Source organism: Typopeltis vanoorti, chromosome 20 (assembly GCF_054136105.1).
Source record: "Typopeltis vanoorti isolate ZY-2024b chromosome 20, IOZ_Tvanoo_1.0, whole genome shotgun sequence".
Classification (NCBI taxonomy): domain Eukaryota; kingdom Metazoa; phylum Arthropoda; class Arachnida; order Uropygi; family Thelyphonidae; genus Typopeltis; species Typopeltis vanoorti.
In genome coordinates, this window is record NC_143568.1 from 53,607,076 (window position 1) to 53,630,157 (window position 23,082).

The window sequence follows — 23,082 nt, forward strand, 5'->3', positions numbered from 1 at the left end:
GTCACTCCAAGATTACTTGATGACCAGATCTGAGCACAAAAATCCAGATTTGTGTGCTCAGAAATCATTATGCAATGATTATACAATGCAACCAGAACCTCCTGTGGTCAGTGTTCTCCTCAACATTATCGTATTATTTGCAATATATCCTCAGAACTTCAAATCACTATCCACAGTCATCCCAAGATCTCTTGCTTCCTCCACTTCCTTCATTATAACTCCACCAAATGAGTATACAAAGTAAATCTTATATTTATATTAATCCTCCCCATTCTCTGATATCTATCAGAAAGCCAATTACCAATCCAATCCATCCCCCCAACCTGATATCCAAATCCATATGTTGCAACTTAAAAACCAACTTGTCATGTGGCACACTGTTAACTGTGTGTGCAAAACCTCTATTGTCAACCATGTCTCAGTGATCCCAATAATCTTTAGACAGACTTGAGGTTATCAATACCATTAATTCATCTCCTTTATTCTGGATACTTCTGGCATTAGTATAAAGAACAATCAAATGAATTGTCACTGTTTTTATTTATACTATCATTATTCTATCCAGACCTCAACTGGATTCAGCATTACAAGATGCATCCCCCCCCTTCTCCCAAGTAACTATTCCCACAAGAGGCCACACCTACTATCATCTACCCTGATAATTCTAGTTTCCCAGTATCAACACATTATTGACTTGTACAGAGAACATTCTCTCCAAATGCATCCTTCCTCAATCAAATGCAAGTTGTCGCATACAATTCCTCTCTGTCCTCAAATTCCCTCCAAGCCTTTTTTTTTTTTTTTTAACACATTCTGGCTATCACACTACTCATTATTGACACTCTTCTCTGTAGTTCTGCATTACCATACTGGGCAAATACACTCGCTATCTTTCATCTCTCAGTCCTCTTCCCTACAACCTCAAGCATGAAACTCACTACCTGATTCACACTGCCTTTGAAGTCATTTGTGCCCACCATCACAATCATCTCATCCACTCTTTCACTTCACTTAGCCTGGAGGAACAATAGACACTGTCTATTGTTCCTCCAGGCAAACACTCTTCTGGAATTCTATCTTGCACACCACAGATTATGAAATCTCTATACATTACACCTCTTACTACACTGTTCCTTCCTTGCTCCCCTACATCCCTCACTCTATCTCCCCTGACACTTTCTCTCCTTGCTCTCCCACTTATTTGTCATCCTGTCTTCTCTCCATCATTGGTTCCTGCACTGTTTCACCACCTTCCTCTCATTCCCTCTTCCACTGGTTCTCCTATTCTCTCCCCTTCTATCATTCACATACCTCTCTCTCTCTCTCTCACTCCTAACCTGATTTGCTTTGCATTTGTTGGTTTCCAATCTCCTAACCTCATCTTTCACAGTTCTTAACTTGTTCCTCGTACATTCCACTTATTCTTTTTAGCACATCTATCTCTCTCTCTCTCTCTTTGCAACCTACCTACTCTTGGTCGACATTCATCCTCCCAATCAACACCATCTTCCAAACCTACTACACTCCATGATTTTATATTCTCATTCACATGCTGCTAGTTTTCCTTACCTTCAATCATGCTATTCATCTCTTTCTCAGTCGATATTCGCCCTTTTATGATGTAATGCTGCGGATATCCGTTATTCTAATAAATAACAAAGGTCTTCCCATTTTCTACATTTTATGCAGACATTCACTTCCTGGTATCTCACCTCTACATTTCTAACTGCCAGGATGTGTACATGCCAAAAGCACTGCATACCACAAAATCCCATAATATGCTGTGTAAAATGTAGTCCTTAAATGGCAGAGGACTCAGCAATAAGCCATTGTCTAACTGAATTGCAGTCACTGCCATTATTTAAACACTGCACAAAGAATACTAAGCAACTATACTAAAATATTACAATTAAGTAAAAATTCCCCAAGTGCAAACTACCCATAGATTATATGTTCTATCTAGCTTTGATTCCCCGTAATTTTAAAGTAAAACTTTAATTATAACAAACCTTATCTGTTTTTTTTACTGCTACCTCGTATACGTAAATATGGTATTATTAAAGGTCATCTTTCTTTATGCTCTATTAGAAGAGAAGACTTATGCACACTGAATTGCCATCCTGTACATTGAAGGTATTTCAGAGCACATTCCTCATACCATAAAGAAGTTTAACATTTCCACAACTTTTAAGTCTATAAATTCAATTAGCTCTATGGCATCATATCCAAAAGATAAAATTGCCATCTCTACTGCTATCTTTTTTTTTTTTTTTTGCTAATACTGCTTTCTCTTTCATCCAAGTGCCTCTTTCTATGATATTTTTCCACACCATCTTATACAGAAGTCACATTCTCCTACTGAGTATTCTGTATATTTCCTGTTTTTTCTTTTCAATTTGCATGATTTGCTTTTCAAATTGCCTTCCTACCTCTCAACTAAAAATTTCTTTTATATTCATATTCTTTATTCTTTCATCTGCCAAACTCTCTTATCCTTTTCACTTTCTTCCTTTTCTGTTTCTTCTCTACTCTCCTGATTTAATCATTATTATGATTAAAACCTTACATTTTGCAACATCGAACTCTCATCCCCATTCCCCTGCCCAACCACTTAATTTATTCAAGTCTTCTTGTAAGGCCATAATCCCTACTCTTCATGATTTTCCCCAACTTTGCATCATCTGCAAATAACTGAATATCTCCATCCAAATCTTCGCCAGTATCATTAATTTAAAAGTTAAACAGTAGTGGCCATAAAACAGATCACTGAGGCACACTACTAGTGACTTTCCTTTTCCTGGATATTGCTCCTCCATACACAACTTGCTGATACCTATCAGATAGCCAGTCTCCGATCCAATGCACTAATCTACTATTCAACCCCGTCCGCTCTAGTTTGACTATCAACATATCATGTGGTAATCTATCAAAAGCCTTTGTGAAATCCAAGGATATTACTGTGTATCCCTCTCCTCTGTCCAAGGAAGCAGTCACCTTATTGTAATAAGTAAGTAATAAGCTAAAAGATAACCTCCCTTAGCAAATATATGCTATCCATTAAAGATAATACCATTGTTGTCAACCCAATTCTGGATCCTAGTTCTCACAAGCTTCTCCAACAACTTAACCACAACACCTGACACACAGATAGGCCTATAGTTTGATGCTTGAGTTCAATCACCTCCTTTATGAATTGGCACAATCTTGCCTGCTTCCATTCCTTAGGAACTTGACCCAGTGCAAGACTCATATTAAAAAAGATATGTCAAGGCAGGTGTCAACTCCCTGGCACATTCCTTCAGAATACATGGTAATATATTATCAAGTCCCACAGCCTTATTAACAGCCTTATCATCATCAACTACTCTCAATCTCTCCATGAAGTCACGACTGAAAGACCTTTATGAACTGCTCATTAAGTATCTCCACTATATCTTCCACAACAGCTGTCTTTATTCCATTTTCCCCAATCAATGTCATCCTTCTTCCATAATCGTTCTTTTTTTTTGCTGGCTACATATCGAAAGAACTCCTTAGGATTCTTTTTGGCTTCATTAGCTAACTGCTGCTCATACCTCACTTTCGCTACCCTTACCAGCCAAGTCAACTGCCTTGTCTGGTCTTTGTAATCCTCATGGAATTGGTTATTACCACTTCTATTATGCTGCCTCCATAATGCCCTTTTTCTTTGTATCGCATGCTTAATCTCTTTATTCATCCATTTCACACCTACCCTATTTAACCTTCTGACCCTTGGAATACATTTAGACATTGCTTCTGCTAGATAGTTCTTGAAAATTCCACAAGCTGCATTGATCTCTTTTCCAGCTAACTCCTCATTCTATGATACTACACCTGCAAGCAATTTATTATGTACTATTCTCATTATAGTCCTTAGCCAGCAAAGGTTGGTCGATTGGTAGAGCCTCTGCTACTAATGACTCAGCAAAAACTTAAGCAAGTTTGAGTGCAGTTAGTAGTTGGAAGGGGATCAGTCAATCGATGCTGTTGGCACATCCTCCCTCGATGAGTCTTTGGACTCCCTGGAGGTGTCACATAATAATAATAATACCTTTATCCATAACCTACCATTAGAGCTATGGTAGCTCTCTGCTAATTAAATTTATCAAGTTAATAAAAATATGTTTATATAATACATATGGTTGTGATTAATTCTGTCATTGGGGGCAGACATATAGATGGGTGACATATTAAATAATGTTATTGCGGCAGTAGATATAACGATCCTTAATTAATGGAAAGTCAGAATTCACTTTTCAAGTAATGCATGCTTTGTGAAAGATATATAACTGCAATTTTACTACATTATAATTACAATACTACAATTTTAGCAAATATAAGGTATATGAAGCATGAGTTAGATGTTAGTAAGACTGTTGGAATGGATGGCATATCACCATGTATTTTTATGGAGCATACAAATAGTTAGCCTGCTTTCATCTGGTTGTTTAATGTGATATTGGTATTTGTCTTTCTCTCACTTAGGCTCATCTTGTTTTGTAGAACCAAAGCAGTCTGTATTATTATTATTAACATTTGACCTCCATGGAACCAGAGCTCATCGTGGGAGGTACACACACATGCTATTGCATGCAATGCTCATCCAACCATGCTTTAAACTAATTCAATGTGTCTACACTCACAAGACACTCAGGCAATACATTCTGCTCACCAACCTCTCCATACAAAGAACCTACTCTTCACTCCTCTGTTCACTCTCCTTATACATGTTGTTTATTGACATCAAGGTTATTTATTTCCTCAAATACCTCCTGCCCACTCACAATTAAGTCATCCCCTCCTATGTCCTTTACACTTAATTTCCTCATGATTTCACCCTGATCAGGATGAAACACTTATAGAGTTTAATCCTAACCCTACTTAAATCCTTATACAGTTTCCAGTGATAGCCTCTTTTTCAGCCCCCCCTTCCATTTCGAGCAGATAACCCCTAACTAGCTTATATGGCTCAATCCTATCCCCCCCCCTTCCTCCTATTCACAAAGCTGTGCAACTTCCATTCTCTCAATCTCTTCTCTCATACTCCACATTCCAAAGACCACTGACCACCTTTGTGAATCTTCTCTGGACCTTTTCCAACTTATCCTGGTCACCATTAAACCCGGTGACCAAATCTGTGCACAATAATCCATACGTGGCCTGATAAAGGCGTTATACAATGGCATCATAACCTCTCTATTTCTACATGTCAGGGTTCTCCGCATCATTGCCATTATCCGATGTGACATCTTCACAACTTGTGCAATGTGTCCCCTGAATTTCAGGTCCCTGTCCACTCCTAGATCTCTCATCTCCTCTACTTCCTTTAAAGTTTCCACACCAAGTGTATACTTTGCATCCCATTGTTGCTTACCAAATCTCAAAATCTTACACTGTGCAACATTGAACTGGTAGTTCCACCACTTACCTGCCCATTCATGCAATCTATTCAAGTCCTCTTGTAAGACCATAACATCTGCTTGCCTCTGCATTGCTCTCCACAGTTTTGCATTATCTGCATATCACTAGTTAAACCTATATCATTAATATACAAATTGAACAATAATGGCCCCAAAACTGACCCTTGTGGCACATCACTAGTGACCTTTCTCTTTTGGGATACTGCACCCCCATATACAACTTTCTGATACCTATCCGACAGCCAGTCACTGATCCAACTCAGAAGTCTGTTATCCAATCCCATCTGTTTCAATTCATTTAAGAGCTTGTCATGTGGCAGTATATCAAAAGCCGTTTCAAAATCTAATACACCACTATATATGCATCTCCCCTGTCCAAGGTATTTGTCACCTTTTTATAGTACATAAATAAGTTAGTGAAACATGATCTTCCTTTAACAAACCCATGCTAATAACCACAGAGAATACTGCTGTTATCAACCCATTTCTGTATCCTACTTCTCACCAATCTCTTCAGTACTTTCACCACAAATCCAGATATACAGACTGGCCTATAATTTGAAGCTACAGCCTTATCACCACCTTTATGCAGTGCAACAATTTTACCCTCCTTCCACTCCCTTGGAACTTGTGCTGTTGTAAAACAGGCATGCCAATGCTACTACCAATTCCCTGGAACATTCCCTCAAAATGCATGGTGATATGTCATCAAATCCTATCGCCTTATTGACATCAAGGTTATTTATGAAACACTTATAGATTGATCACTGAATACCTCAATAATGTCTTCTGCAGCAGTTACCATTCTACCACTTTCATCCATTAACTTCATCTTACCATGATCATTCTTCCTTCTATTTGCCACATATCTAAAAAATTCTCTAGGGTTTTTCTTTACCAGATTTGCCAATTTCTGCTCATACTCTACTTTTGTTTACTAACTGACTGAATCACTCTCCTGGTTTGTGCTTTATACTCTTCATGTGACTGACTATTACCATTATTGATGTTGTACTTCCTTCAAAGTACTTTCTTTTTCCATATTTTATGCTTAAGTTCCACATTCATCCATTTTACAGCTACCTTATTTAGCCTTTTGGAATACATTCACAAATTGATGCTGTTATGTATTTCTTTGTCAGTTCCCATGCAGCATTTATTTCCTTACCACTCAACTCCTCATTCCATGTTACAGCTCCAAGCTGTCTCCTAAGCTTATCATAATCACCAGCCTTATAATTCCACATATAGCCTTTCCTCACTAGAGTTGCATATGACTATCCACAACACAGGTGATTACTTCATGATCACTTTCACCAACTTTACAAAAGTGTGAAACCCCTCTCACGATTACATCCTCTGATGAAATGAAATGATCAGATTTATTGATGTTGAAAGTTTATTTTTCACTTGGTTAGAGTAAAATAAAATTAGTTTAATCCTTTATCCAAGTGTGAGCAAACAAAGTTTGCACCTGAAAGTATCTTCAGGACTGGGGTAAGGTGGTACAACACTAGGGCAACTCGTTGCAAAGATGGAGCAAGCTACCAACACGGTGGGAGTCAGGCCCAAGTGGAGATACCAGGCAGAAGCATTAGCAGGTCATCTCTACCTATAGGAGTTGCTAAATGGTGTGCCACCCTTTTTTAATAAATTACTCTGGATTTAGAGAAAGATGTTGAAAGTTTATTTTTCACTTAGTTAGAGTAAAATAAAATTAGTTTAATCCTTTATCCAAGTGTGAGCAAACAAAGTTTGCGCCTGAAAGTATCTTCAGGACTGGGGTAAGGTGGTACAATGACTTGCTAATGCTTCTGCCTGGTATCTCCACTTGGGCCTGGCTCCCACTGAAGAGACCTCAATAAAGGTCGAAACTAGTCTGGGTAGTGGCCCTTCCCTTAATGCATAACATTAGACATATCTGCAAGGAGATGTGTTTTGCATTATAGGAGATACTGAGATAGGAGTGTTGGTAGCTTGCTCCACCTTTGCAACGAGTTGCCCTGGTGTTGTACCACCTTACCCCAGTCCTGAAGATACTTTCAGGCGCAAACTTTGTTTGATCAGATTTAGTACTCTCAATTCTCGCGTGCCCTCCTTTACGTGCTGCCTCAGAGAGTTTTCTCTCAAGAAATTCATTTTCCTTATTCCCAAATAGTGTTTATTCATTCCCATCTATGATGCTATAATTAAAATCACCCATAATAATTACCCTTCCTTTGTTAACTAATCCAGGTTGTTTATACATTTCTTCATCACCACTCTCCAAATTCCCAGGCCTATAGCAATATCCAACTAAATATGTCTTCCTCTCAACCCCCACATTACACTACACTCCCTCATAACCATTGTCACTATTTCTCTCCTTTCGTGTCTGCCTTATGTGGACTTAATTCCCCTGCTATCATCAGCAGCACTCCCCTCCCTTCTTGTTCTTTCTATCCTTGTGAAAAATACTGTATTCTATTTCTATTCCCATTATGATATCATCTTCATTCAACTGTGTTTCACTTATTCCAATGATTTGGGGTCAAATAAACTCAATCACTGAAACCATTTCATCCCCCTTATTTCTGATACTTCTGACCTTTGTAAACAAACAACAGTTCATTTTTAGGTCTATGGACAGTCCTATCCAAGCCATGTGTTGATTGTGATTTCCCCACCACACCTACCCAATCACCTTTATCACTACTTACCACATATATCTGCTCATAATAAATTTAGTTTAATCCTTTATCTAAGTGTAAGCAAACAAAGTTTGCACCTGAAGTATCTTCAGGACTGAGGCAACTCGTGATAGGTGGACCAAGCTCTCATCACTCCTTGTCTCAGTATCTCCCATAATGCAAAGCACATCTTCGGACATGCATAATATGCATTAAGGGAAGGGCCACTACCCAGACCAGTTTCGACCTTTATTGAATGTTCAAGTACAGGTCAAACTCCAAAAACTCAGCATTGTTCCCCTCAGTAACAGGCTCACCCTGCCACCGAGAAGAACTCTCAGACCCGGTTGGCTCTACACTGTAGCAGGCTAACACCACCACCAAGTAGAGCCACTCATTTGCTCATATCTCATCTGAGGGGTACAACAGCTGTGCCTCAGTTAACTTCATGGGCTACAGCATTGCCATTCATCACCCACGCTTCCAACCGGTTTTGACCTTTGTTGAGGTCTCATCAGTGGGAGCCAGACCCAGAAGTGGTGATACCTAGGCAGAAGCAATGGAGAAGTCATATTTACCTATACGAGTTGCCAAAAGGTGTACCACCTTATTATTGAATTACTCTGGATTTAGAAAAAGATGTTGGAAGCTTTTTTCCCACTTGGTTAGACTATAATAAATTTAGTTTAATCCTTTATCCATGTGTAAGCAAACAAAGTTTACTCCTGAAGTATCTTCAGGACTGAGGCAACTTCTGGTGAAGTTGGACCAAGCTCTCATCACTCCTTGTCTCAATATCTCCCATAATGCAAAGCATATGCATTAAGAGAAGGGCCACTACCCAGACCGGTTTTGAGCTTTACTGAATGTTCAAGTAAAGGTCAAACTCCAAAAACTCAGCCTTGTTCCCCTCAGTAATAGGCTCACCCTGCCACTGAGAAGAACTCTTAGAACTGGTTGGCTCTACACCATGGCAGGCTCACCCAATCACCAAGCAGAGCCATTCAGTTGCTCATATCTCATCTGAGGGATAACAGCAACAGACGTGACTCAGTTAACTTCATGGGCTACAGCATTGCCATTCATTACCCCCACACATACTCAGGACCTGGGTGACAGCAACAGCCAAGCCTCAGTTAAAACTTCATTTGCTACAGCATTGCCATTCATCACCCAAGCTTCCAACCGGTTTCAACCTTTGTTGAGGTCACATCAATGGGATCCAGACCCAGAAGTGGCGATATTAAGGCAGAAGCAATGGAGAAGTTATATTTACCTATACGAGTTGCCAAAAAGTGTACCACCTTATTATTAAATTACTCTGGATTTAGAGAAAGATGTTGGAATTTTTTTTTTTTTTCTCCACTTAGTTAGACTATAATAAATTTAGTTTAATCCTTTATCCAAGTGTAAGCAAACTTCGTTTGCTTACACTTGGATAAAGGATTAAACTAAATTTATTATAGTCTAACCAAGTGGGAAAAAAACTTCCAACATCTTTCTCTAAATCCAGAGTAATTTAATAATAAGGTGGTTTACCTTTTTGGCAACTGTATAGGTAGATATGACTTCTCCATTGCTTCTGCCTTAGTATCACCACTTCTGGGTCTGGTTCCCACTGATGAGACCTCAATAAAGGTTGAAACTGGTCTGGGTAGTGGCCCTTCCTATAGTTAAAAATAGAACTCATCTTTCCAGAGCTCTTTCTGACACTATATGGCTTATGGCCCTCTAGAATACATGCATCAACAACAAAGAAAAAGATTGTTTGTATTGTTTTGTGTGTTTTATGGACTATAAATCATTTATGATTATTTATCATATATAGTAAAAATTATGTAGTAATAATTAAGATAATTATTGTTATAGTTCCTTTATTATTAATGAATGTTTAATCAATTTTACTCGTTAGGTCCCCCATCTACTACAGCAAGCAACAGTCCTCAAGGTGACAAACATAGAGAACTAGGTATACATGATGGAAAAAGAACTATGGCAAAGTGTGATACTGTATATTCACCCAAGTGGAAATCTCATATGAATCATCCCAGTGATCCATCTGATGTGTGTATATTAGATCCCTGTGTGCAAGGACCCCTGTGGCAAGGAATGGAACATCAGCAGCAAAAGTTGCCGCATCGCCACTATTCCTTAGCATCTGATGCTAATGGTACTTCTGCTGAACATATCTATGAGTCAATAGATGATGATCGCTTACTTACTAACAACTATCACCAGCATTCAATATCAGGACAACAGCAGTTTCCTCCAGCAGAAAATTACTATGGTGATCATTCTGATTTAAGTCAACATTCCTCTTCTAGCTATGGATATGACCAGCGACCATTACTTTTAGCCACTCTTCCAGCCAGACATCAGCCCATCAATAAACCAGGCTATGGGACATCTAGAGATTATTCTGGATCTCCCAGTCCAGAAAATCAACAGCATAAACAGGAAAGAACCTATAATAGTTATCACAAACATATGGAACGGGGACAGCTTCAAGGTAGAGAGTTTTCATCTCCAAAGCCTGTACATGACACTCATGTATCAGTGCCTACAGAAATATTACCCACAGAAATGCAGCCACATATTACAGGAGATTCAGACAATGATAGCTGGAATTCTACTCTTCCTGATTTACTTTGTTGTCCTGCTGACAGTGCTGTGGTATTAGCTGTCCTAGATGGAGAAAAAGTAGTTAGTTGCTTACAGCCGGGTGAACCACAGTTCAAATTAAGTACTTATTGCTGACACATTTCTACATGTGATCCTCTTTCTGTATCTCTCTCTCTCTCTCTCTCTCTCTCTCTACAGTGTGCCAATATGTCTTTCCTGCCATCACTCACCTGAACTACTTAAAAGTGCCATTACAGACTGGAGATTATTGTGAATGGACCACAAAATAATGGTGAGAGAATAAGTCATATGTAAGTATAAGTACAGAGATGGAACAAAATTTTATATTGTAGTCTCACTGACATTGACTGCAAATCCTAGTCTCAGGCTAGTCATGTGCATTGAACAATAAAGGTTGTAATATTTTTTTGTTAAATCCTTTGATAAGTCATGGCATATCAAAGAACATAATTTTGGTGCTTTTTTTAAATAAAAGAAATAAATAAAAACTATAACACAATTAGCATTTAAACACTTAATGCAATAGAGACATTTTATTATTCTTAATTATCCTAAATTTTTAAGCAGGGAAAGTTAGTTTCTCACAAAATAATACAAGCAAATAATGAATAAAATTTTGATATACTTTTATAATTGTTCATATCCTGTCTCTTCTTTCATGAGGTTAATTTGAAAATCTGTTACAAAAAAAAAATAATAATAATAAGCAATGCCATACCAGAGTGTGGCTTCTTTTAGGTGCGAGTTTTAATATTCTGCTACCAAAATGGATAACTTGTTAGCTATATTATAAAAGAGAAGAACAAAAGATATTTTAATATTTGAAACTTTCGTTATTTAAATTAAATATGTTATGCCATAGGTGGGAAAGTTTTTTTTGTTGTTGTTGTTTGCAAGCCATGTTTAGCTGTTAAAACTGAGTTAAGTACTAATACCCACCAAAAATAATATACACTAATAAGAAATTAATGCTTTTGCAATACTAAAAATAATTTATTACCCTATTTTCATATCTTATAGTTGTATGCATTTTTTGAGGACCTTCTTTATTGGAAAATATGCTCTGTGTAGCTCCCTCTGTTGATTACTTAAATTTTCATTGGTGATTCTCAACTTCTCTGTTTAAGATTTGTGAAAAACTATCTGGAAATGTACATATTCCTAAATCATGAACTCCTATGTGAGTTCTTAGGTGAAGGAAAATGAATTGTCTTCTGTCATTGTTTTAGAACTCAATTGCATTCTATAGGACTTCTAAGACAAGTTTTATTTTTAAATAAGTTCTACTTGCAAATTACTGCCTTTAATGTCTTTGATACAGATCTCTGTCTGCATCAGAATAGTAAAAAGATAAATAAATAAAATAAAAAATAAACCTGCAGTTTTTTTTTTTTTTTTTCAAATGATTTCAAGTCACAATTAACATTGTGAATTTAATTTATTTTCCAGGAATAAGAAATATGCTTGACTTGAAATAATATGTATGTCGTCTAATTATTTTATAGCTAGATATCTCTCTCTCTCTCTCTCTTTCTCTCTCTATATATATATATATATATATATATATATATATAGAGAGAGAGAGAGAGAGAGAGAGATATGTGTGTGTGTGTGTGTGTGCGTGTGCGTGCGTGCGTGCGTGCTCTCTCTATGTGTGTGTTCATGAGCATTGACTCGGGGTTACTTTGATACATCAAATTTTCATTAAATATCTTTCTAAATATATATATATATTTCCAAACAAGTCCTCCCTAGCCACTTTTCGATGATAAAGGAGGAAGTTCAGAGGACCAGTTTTCATAGTCTCTTGAGTCTCAAGCTGCTTCCCACCTATGGATTGTTAAATGTTAGTTTTTCTAAAAAAATATGCACTAATTTTGTATAAGATGATTTCAGAATGAAACAATGTAAATTTGTAAATGTCACTGTACATGTGCATAGGATGTCTCATTATTTCAAATGGATGTGTTCTGCTTAATAATACTTACTGTAGAAGAGACATAATGCAGAAACAGACTGTTTATGAGATAGCAGCTGAAGAGAGAGAAAAGGGTTGTCAATCAACTGAACTATCTTATTCTGAACAGCATCTAGAATTTTTAGAGGGTTCCACCCAAACTGCAAGAGCAGTATTCCAAGATTCCATGGATTTGGGATGTGCATAGAGTATGCAAGTAGACAGATGAAAAGTAATGTCTTCCATAAAAAAGGATGAAAGTCTTTTGGAAGCTGAGGATGAATGATGCTACAAAAGTGACATGATGGCAAGAAATGCCAGGAATAAGAGCCAGTCTAAGGAGTCAGATCTGGTCGTGGAGTTATATTAAACATTATGAAAGATAAGGAGAGAAGAGCTAAGATCTTTTTTTTTTGTCAGGGAAAAAAAAAATCTGCCAGCCTAAGGAGTCAGATCTGGTCGTGGAGTTATATTAAACATTATGAAAGATAAGGAGAGAAGAGCTAAGATCTTTTTTTTTTGTCAGGGAAAAAAAAAATCTGTGTTTTGAAAGCATTGAAGGTGACTCAGTTGTTATTGCTTGACTGAAAGACTACATGAGATCAGTACTTAGATCTCCTCCTTCAAGATCATCTCCAATAAATGGAGATGATCTTGAAGGATGACATGTTTGAGCACTGCAAGGTACATATGAGCAGGATATGTGGAGAGTGCTATGAACAGCAAAAGTGTGTATGGTCTCCAGTCTTTGATTAAGTGTTTTATTTTTAAACCAGCCTTCAGATCCATAAGTTAAAATTGGTTTGAACATGAACACTGTCTCTTATTTAGCTAGTTTAATAGCTGCTTTTTTTTTTTCATTTATAACTTGATATATTCTCTTAAGCTTAATGAATTCAATCTATGAAAAAAGCTTTTAATATGCTTATATTCTAGGTGCTTGTACAGTGACTTAAATAAATAAAGAAATAAGCATATCTAGGAATGTAGATTCGCGAAGCCATTGAAGATAAGATTTGTAAATTGTATATTTGAAGGTACTTGCAAAGATTTATCAAAAAATTCTACATAGAAAGAATTTTTGTCAGAATGTGTATTTACCAACTTTAAGTACTCAGCTGACACCTTCAGTAGTCAGTCAGTCAGTGATAAGAAATTATATTCTTGTTTTCATTTGTACGATATCTAAACTTATTATGTGCAAAAAAGTTTGCATATGAAGTTATTTCATCACTTATTTATATGTTTGTGTAAAATATGGACAAAAACAAGAATGCGATTTCTTGTAAATAATCCTGGAAAACAGACAAAACTGGCAAGAGAAACACACAGTTTACATAGTACACTGGCCCCACAGCCTTAGTTGCTTGGATGTTGAGAGTTTTGATTTACATCAAAAACAACTGGCTACAACAATCCATCCAAAAAAAAAATTTGAAATTTGATAATTTGAAGTTACAAAAGAAGAAAAGTGTTTGGTACAACCATCTGATCCACAATAGTAAAGTCTTGTTTATCATCTGAAAGTTATGCCTATAGTTAAGAATTATGACTACTAATTTTCCTGAAACTCAAAGAAATTAATATTTATTTTGAGGAATGATAAAAATATCCTTATATGCATATGCTAACAAAATAAAGTTACTAAAAGTTTCAGAATACAGGACTTGTCCATGACTACCAAAGGCACCTTGGTATTACACCACTTAAAAACACAATCCTGAAGGAAAATATATTTTTTTTAATGTTTTATATATTGATGTGGCAGGTGTTGTTTCTTCAAAATATTATGTTTCTCTTCAGAGACTGGACTGAAGCCCAGGAATATTAGCAATACAAGCTGCACAATACAATGTTTCTGTTGTGTGCATCTATTGCTGATTATCTGAAATTATGTAAAAAAAAAAAACTTACTGAAAAGCCTCACCTCAGTAATCAACCCTTTTTAGAATAAGAATAAAATAAGCATTTTTCTAACTAGATCAAGTAATTTTTGTAATAAGATACTAAAGTTTATGAAGCCTGGACTATTATAGAATTTCATCTCTTTTTTTTTTTTTTTTTAGCACTCTCATAATTAAAAGATATCATTTAACTAAAAAAAAACATTTGCTTATCTTTTTCATTACTGATTTCTCATTGAAATATAAATTATTATTTTTAGAAGTAGTAGTAATACAAAGTCTATCGTAACACTCGTTGAATTTCTCCACTGTATGCACTTTTACTACCCTTTCAGGCAATGCACAATGCATGACCCTTCCTATCTCCATGACAAAAAACTTGGTTCTTACCCTTTCGCTTCCTTCTGAATTTCTTTCTCCCCACTCTGCCATATGAAAAATCTTCCCAGTGTCAATCTGATAACCTTTCAACAACTTAAATATCTCGATCATATCCTTCTGTCATCTTCTATCTACCAAATTCTGTAGTTTGCATGTCTTCAGTCTGTCATCATAACCAACATTGTACAGTCATGATATATTTGTTACCATCTCTGTACCCTCTATAAAGTTATAACATCCCTTAAAATCCTGGTGACCAGAATGTGGTCAGATTAAAACTCTGCTGCAATGGAACCATCAGCCCTTTTGAGATGGAACCATCTCTTGTGGTCATTGTCCTTCTCAATATTGCAGCAGTTCTCTGAGTTGTCTTCATAATCTTTGCAATTTGTCCTCTTAACTTCAAATTGATATCTATAATCACCCCAAGATCCCTTACTTCCTCCACTTCTTCCAAAATAACTCCAAGTAAATATGAAGCATTCCATCTGTGGATCCTAAATTTCCAAACTTAACATTTAATTACATTAAATCGATATTCCCATTCATTTGCCCATGTTCCAAGAGTATTCAAATCTTCTTGAAGAGCCAAAACATCAGCACTTCACTTCATCCGTAAAACTGAATATTTCCCTGTAGTCCAGTGACAGTATCATTGACTAAAGATTGAAGAGCAATGGTCTCAGTACTGAAGTCCATGGAACTCCACTTGCTACTCCACTAACCTTCCTACTTCCAGATCTGCCCCTTATACAACTCTGATATCTATTGGAAAGCAAGTTATCAATCCAATTCACTAAATAATATCTAAATCTACATGTTACAACTTAAAAACCAACTTGTCATGTGGCACCCTGTCAAATGCCTCTGCAAAATCAAAAAAAAAAAAAAAAAAAAGGAGTGTATGCCTTATCCTCATCCACTGGGAAGATTTTACTAACTCTGCCCAGAAGAGATATTCCTCTCCAGTTTTTGCATTCTGTTGTATCCCCTGTCTTTGGTATTTTCACTAATAATCCCATATTCCAGTCATCTGGCCATTCTTCCTTTATTCATATTTTATGTAGAAGGAGTTCTGTTTATATATTGTCTATCCCCTGAAGCTTTGCCATTTCTAAGTTTCTTTGTTGCCCTAGTTATTTTGCTTTTGTTATCTCTTTTGTGTTTATATTTAATGTTTCCATTTCAGTATTTTCTGGGAGTATAGTATCTTGTATTGGAGTTTCATTATATCCATCTGTTTTCAATGTCTATTTCCCTCATCAGTACGTTTCGTTGTTTATCTCTTATAGGGCTCTCTTTTCTTATATTTTTTTCCAATTATCCTTGTTATTTCGAAAAATTTCTTGGAATCAAAGTTTGCTGCTGCCTGTTCAACCTCCTTACAGAGTTCTTCAATGAATTTCTCTAATCATCTCTCACACTTTTCCTTACTTGTCCCCTTTTTTCCTTCTGCTTATTTATCTCCTTTTCCTCTTCTTTATTTTGATTTTGGAGTAATTTACTTCTAACTTCTCTTTTTTCCTCACTTAAATGCATTGTTTTGTCTGTTATCCATTGTTTCTGAACTCTCTCTTGTTTTCCTTATATTTTATCAGCTGTTTCATTGTATAATTTTTTTTATATTTTGCTATTTTTCTTTTATATATATCCATTTTTTTCTTTCACTTTGTGTTATTGCTTCATGTTTTCTTCTGATTGTACAAGCAAAGTTTTTTGTAATATCCTTATTTTTCAGTTTATTTTTATTGTACCAGTTTCATTTGCTCCTTTATTTAAATATATTTGCTAGTTTCATTTTTATCTTTGCCAACACCAGTATGTGGCCTGTATATGCATCTACACTTCTCAAGCTCTTCCATCCTGCAAGGAGGATCCTTGCAGGATGGAAGAGCTTTTAACAAATAGAGCACGGAGAAAATTTTTCTCCATGTTTTATTTATCATTATATGATCTATTTGGTTTTTACTCTTTCCTTTTGGTGAGATCTAGGTGTTTGTTTATGTTGAAACATTGTACCTCCTATTAAGTTGCTAAATAGGCAGAACTCCTTGAATAATATTCCATTTTCATCTTCTGGTCCTTTTCCCATCACTATTTCATATCCATTGTTCTTTGCCTACCTTGGCATTTACATCTGCCAGAAATAAGATCATGCCTCTTTTGCTATTCTTCTTCTCTCTCTGTAGAAGGTCATAAAAAGCTTCTTCCCCCCCCCCCCCCAGTAAGCAATGTTTGTAGGGATATAAATGTTTATTACAGTAACATTTTTGTTTCTGGTTTTGAACCTAGCTTTATTATTCGTTCTGATACTGGGTTCAATTCCAACAATGCCTTTCTTGCCTCATCATCAGAGCAACACTCCTGCTATGTTCTTCATCCTCAGGGTTTCCAGAATATATATTTGTTTGATGTTAGTCTGATCTCACCAGTTCTATTCCATCTGGTTTTACTTAATCCTAATATTTGATGTGCTTTCCCAGATTCGTACATTGTCCTGATGTTTCAGCATCCAATTTTGGTTGTAGAATGGGGTCTGAGATCCTTTCCAAGAACCTTCCACTTGCTGGCTTCTATAAGAGAGCTTTCACCAACCTGCCTCATCCAGTGATTCTTCAGCAGAACTAGTCTGATTTCTTGCAATATTTGAGGTTTCTGTAACAGGAAATTTTTGATGTATTGTGGCTGCTAGCCTCAAGTACAAGCCTCCTCCTTTCTCTCAGGCTTAGAACTGGCAGTGGCAGAGTTCTTGTAATGTTTTACTTCTAGTGAAACATTACTAGGAGCATTAGTAATGCTCCTAGTAAAATCCATCGTAGTAAATCAGGCTTTATTCCTAGAATGGATCAGTCTAAAAACATGATCATTAAATAGCTCAAATGAGTTATCTGCCTTCAACACATCAGTCCTGCCTCCATCCATCAGGGTAATCCATCCATGGTCATTTTTCCTTCTACCAGCCACATAGCAAAAAAATTTGGGGGGATTCTCCTTGGACTGTCACGCTGGTTTCCTTATAAATGAATTTTTCTCTCCTTACTATATTAGTCACCTTCCTAACCTGAGCCTTAAATATCTTATGCAACTGTTCTCAACTCTCTTTATATGCCTTCCATAATCTCTTTTTCATCATCAATTGCTATTTAATTTCTCTTTTCATCCATTTGACTCCAAATTGTTTGATCCATTGTACCACTCCTGGTTTCTAAGTCTATTTAGTTGCCTGTCTTCCCATAATACTGTATAAATTCCTTCTGCCTTGATACTTCAACATATGTATTCATCCACTAAGTCAGGGACACATGGCCAAGCTTACTAACTGGAGCAGGTATGATATCTCAGTTATATTCAGATCATATAATGCAATAAACAAGTCCAAAACCCTTGATCCTCATGTTCTCTGCAACACATACTGCATAAGATAGTTGCCTTTCAAGAAGTCCAGTAATTCAGTTTTCTTAGTATGCTGCTTCCTTTGCCCAGTTTATATTTCTATAGTTGAAGTCCTCCAAAATAATCACTCACTTTGCACTTGCCAAGCTAATTTGCCTAAACATTTCTTGTTTCTCACCATTTTACTTCCTGGTCTATAGCAACATCTTACTATTTTGTCTTATAAACATTTTATCCTGCACCATATACTCTCAAAGCCATTAGTGTCATTTCCACTGATTTTCTACCCTCAAAGGGCACAATACATCTCTCATGAGTAACACTCCACCACCACATTTACCTTCCTTATGTTATATGCTACACCCTTCAATTTCTATCTCTGTCAGAACATCCTCCACATTTAACTAAGTTTCACTTATACCAACAATTTTTGAAGAGACTGAGTTATTCCTAATGCTCCTAGTATTTGTGTAAATTTTAAAACTGGTGCACTGCTAGTATTCAAATAGCTATTATTACTCCCCACGACTGTGCAGTATGGATACACCAGTGGCGTCGCATGCCAATTTCAGTTGGGTGTGCTGTTGTGACTTATGCAACCCACGTTACAAAATTCGTGTCAGTTTGGCCATATGATTGCATTTTTATTGATGTATGAAAGCTTTAAGAGTGTATAACACATCAGTGCTTATCTTAATTGGTCTAATGCAATTAATTGTAATCAAATTAACTGTAGCTGGTGAGTGTAGTTTGTGACCTCCCTCAATGAGTCCCCAACTCCCTGCAATAATAATAAAAATCGGCTCAGAGTAGGGGACAAATTTGGAAGAGGAGGATGAAATTTACCTCCTTCGAATGCAATACTGTTTCCCATTGTAAATGTGGGCAAAAAAAAAGTTATAAATTTATCAAAAAGTATATATTAAAATCTTGTCTATATTAATATATAAAACTGACGTGGTAGGCAAGTTCACACTTTATGCATACAAAACAGATGCAATTCAGAAAACAAAAACAGCAACTCATGACAAATTACAATGTTCAATTGGATTGGTTGTCAAAATAACCAGTCACAACCTCTAGGTGTTTTTTGTCTCAGAGCTCACCCTGCTTTGCCTTCTGAGTAGTTTAAAACTACTCGGAAGGCTAAGAATTTGACCTGCTGCACCATCTGTACATCTTTTTAAAGGGCTCAAAGGCGTATGTATTTTGAACTCACACCCAGGCTGTTAATATGAATGTGATGCAATATTTATGTGTCCAGAAGTGCCCTCTTGATGAAACATTAGTATATTGTGTTTACTTTTGGAAATCGCACTAAGTCAGGAAACATTTAGGGGAGTCTTTAAATAGGAATAAACACAAAATATTGCTATTCAGTGGATGATCACCACATACCTAGCACACCCTGAATGTTTGCCCCTGGGATACATCCTCTCATTTCTCAAGCCACTATCCCCACATGAAGTCACCCCTAGTTCTTGTTTGCCCAAGAAAACAACAGTCACTCCAAATACCCTCATCCTTCTCTGTTCAAATGTAATCTGTCTATTGCATGCAGCTTTCTTCTATCCTCAAATGTACAACATACATCAGACCTCTTCTCCTACACCTTCTCACTTGCATATCATTTATTATCACAGCTCTTCTCCATTATGCATTATCATTCTGACAAAATACACTCAACTCACTATCTTTTTTCTAATACACTTCTGCTGCGCTATCCTAATGTAAATTTTGAATCTCTTGCTATATGTTTCATGCTACTTCTCATGTGATTCATGCTGACCATTACTATCATCTCCTCTACATTTTCACCTCACTGAGAATGTGGCAATGACATTGAAGTGAGGTGAAACTGTGGAGTTTACCAGATTATAAATGTAGAGTCAGAGTAGAGTGTTACTCTAGTCTGCACACTGTGAATCATCAAATTTCAATACTTTACTCTCCTAACAGCTTCATCTTTAATCCTTGACCTTTTCTGCTTCCAATCTCCAGGTCCTTTCTCTCCCACATTTCCTCCTTATTTCTCTGTATCTTGCTTCCACACTCTCTCTCGACTTTCTCCAGTTCCCTCTTTATCTCTGTCTCTCCTCTTGCACCTACTCTCATTCTCCTTCACACTAGCCTACCTGTCCAGCCTCTCATTCTCTTCATGCACCCTCCTCAACTCAATCTTCTTGCTTTCCATCTCTTCTCAGCAGTTCTATTTTTCTTCTCTTTCACCTGACATTCGCCCACACAGTCATGGCCATCAGACAAAACACCTGCTTCTGCTACACTTCCCAAGCTCAAATCCAACATACTCTAACATTTTCTTCCCCTAATGACATACTTCTGGTATCAACACAACAGCACTTGCCCATTTTCAAAGCATTCTCATCTGCTGCTGAATCTCCCATAGATCAAAATATAATCCGTTTTTGCATGACCTGTATCCCAACTGCTTTCAGTTGGGATATAGGTCATGCAAAAAAAAAAAAATCTGCAAAAATATTGGAAAGATTTTATTATTTTTATTTTTTTTGTGTGTGTGTGTGGCTCCCACCCATGAAAGGTTTATTTGTAAACCTATAATACTTTTGTACTGTGGGAGGGCTAAGTTTTTTGTTTTGGTTTTTTCAATTTATTACTGATTTTTATATATATATATATATATATCATATCATATTGCATTTTTATTTATTTTTTACACCAGGCCTCCAATAAACAGGGAGGTAATCTTACACCAGATGATGAATTTCATCTCTCACCTAAAGACAATCACAAACATCCATGCCCACAATGGGATTCAAACCTACAGTCTGTTGGCTGGAGAGAAAGTAGATCCACCAACCACTCAGCCAACCAGGCTGGCTAAAGGTTATTTAAAAAATGTTCAGTTAAGTAAAAACACATCCTGATTAAAGAATTTCACATAATAAAAAGCTGGATAAACAAGAATTTGGTAGTTTTTGCAATTATCACTCTTAGTATTTAAACTAGAAACTGAATGTTTTAAAAAATGTGTTTCTTATTGTTATATGTTTAGCAGATGCTTCAGGATATCAATTAATTTAGGGAAGAGATTTTATTTAATTATTTATTTTCTCACTTATGTCCTGAAATTATACTGGTATCACCTCATTTTTTTCTAATTTACATTTCATCCTCAACTTGTGACATTTCAAACTGCTGTGTAACTAGCCATCATATGTTACTGGAATGTGATCTTGACATTCCAGTCCTTTTACCAGATTGAAAACAACAAGTTCTGTATTGTATTAGAACACTGCTACAAATACATGGTCTCTCTGCTTTTAGTCCAGCCATTATAAGTATAACTCACTAGTCCCACTATCAACTTTATAAAAATAACTTTTTCCAGTTTTGTTCTTATAGCTGCTGTAATTTCTTGTACTTGGAGCAAAAAATAATTTTGCTCCTTTTGAAAATTAAATTTTTGCAAATCATTTCTCACTTTATTTGTAACCCATGGAAATTCACTACTTGCATTCCAAGCACCAGTCCTTTTCCCCATTCCTGTTCATCTGTCATCTCCTATCCAGGAAGTTGATTGCCATGATGTGACTCATAGTTGACTACAGGCATAACAACATGTGGTGAAGAGCCTATCTCTTCCACATATTGGCGTAAACATTCATGGCTGTAAATCCATGTGTGTGTCCATGTGTGGCCGGTTTGCTTGTTCTGAGGGATAAAAAACCTGAGTTTCCGAGTGGGAAAACCTTCTACCCCCATATAAAACTGGCTAACTCACCTTTAGTTGAAAGCAACCAGATAAAGGTTCCTCACATCATGGATGGGGTAAAAGGCTATAAGTATCATTATAAGTATAACTCACCAGTCCCACTATCAACTTTATAAAAACAATGTAAGCTTATTTGATGATGGCTGCCACTGGTCAGTGATCATCCTCTTAATAGGTCTAAATTAATGAGTGAAGCATTGTAGTCTTTGAAGGGGCTTAAATACTATTCAGTTAACCATGCAGTGGTGATTCTTGAATGTGCATAGTAGTCATTTTCCAGGAATGTTTTGATAAGTCTAACCTTAATTCTGTAGGGATTTAACGTAATAAGCCAACTCTGGACAAAATTGCAGATTTAGATTTAGGAAATATACTGTACACTTGTTTATTATTATTAATTTTTTTATTTATTTATCACCCTGTTAGTTTGCAAATACATTTTTTGAAATTTATTTGCAATTTAACAGGGTTATCACTGTTAAAGCCATGGCTACAATGGTGTAAAATTATATTAGTATTAGTTGTATAAAAATATGTGCATAAAACAATGTGCTCAAACTAATTAACATAATCCTTGTCAAAAAATGATAAATATTGTAAATTCAAAAACTGACTGTTGTGCTTACACTAGTTGATTGGCTACCCTCAGATTTATGTGCTACTCAGTATTTCAGTGAATAACACATGTTAAATTCATGCTAAACTTGGACATATTCATAAACTAAAATTGTCTGCAATATATATATGTATTTACATTTAATATAAAAAAATTCTGATAAGCAATTTTTTTTTACATTTTTGGTGGTAATTTTTTACATTTATATTTTTGGTGGCAATGGTGGAAACAAAAGCAAAAAGTAAAGGGAAAAGAATAATAATAATAAACTTCTGGAGTTTGCTTTTTTACACACATTTACTTATGTGTATCATATTTAAATAT

The 23,082-nt window shown here is 36.2% G+C and overlaps 1 protein-coding gene and 1 long non-coding RNA gene across 6 annotated transcripts in view; one reads left to right on the forward strand and one right to left on the reverse strand.

The window, feature by feature from the left end:
- The window catches only part of LOC150095436 (latrophilin Cirl-like), a 343,806-nt gene extending 332,605 nt beyond the window's left edge, over positions 1-11,201 (forward strand). For 3 of the 4 annotated variants that reach the window (XM_090409783.1, XM_090409782.1, XM_090409784.1), the window contains one exon: positions 10,023-11,201. In XM_090409783.1, coding sequence (XP_090265909.1) covers positions 10,023-10,867 — 845 coding nt within the window. In that variant the 3' untranslated portion in view covers positions 10,868-11,201. The remainder of the gene's footprint in view (positions 1-10,022) is intronic. The other variant, XM_090409785.1, reaches the window with a different exon arrangement.
- Positions 1-23,082, reverse strand: part of LOC150095438 (uncharacterized) — a 171,196-nt gene that overhangs the window by 73,213 nt on the left and 74,901 nt on the right. For both annotated transcript variants that reach the window (XR_016550029.1, XR_016550028.1), the window contains exon 2: positions 11,472-11,535. This is a non-coding gene — a long non-coding RNA (uncharacterized LOC150095438). The remainder of the gene's footprint in view (positions 1-11,471; positions 11,536-23,082) is intronic.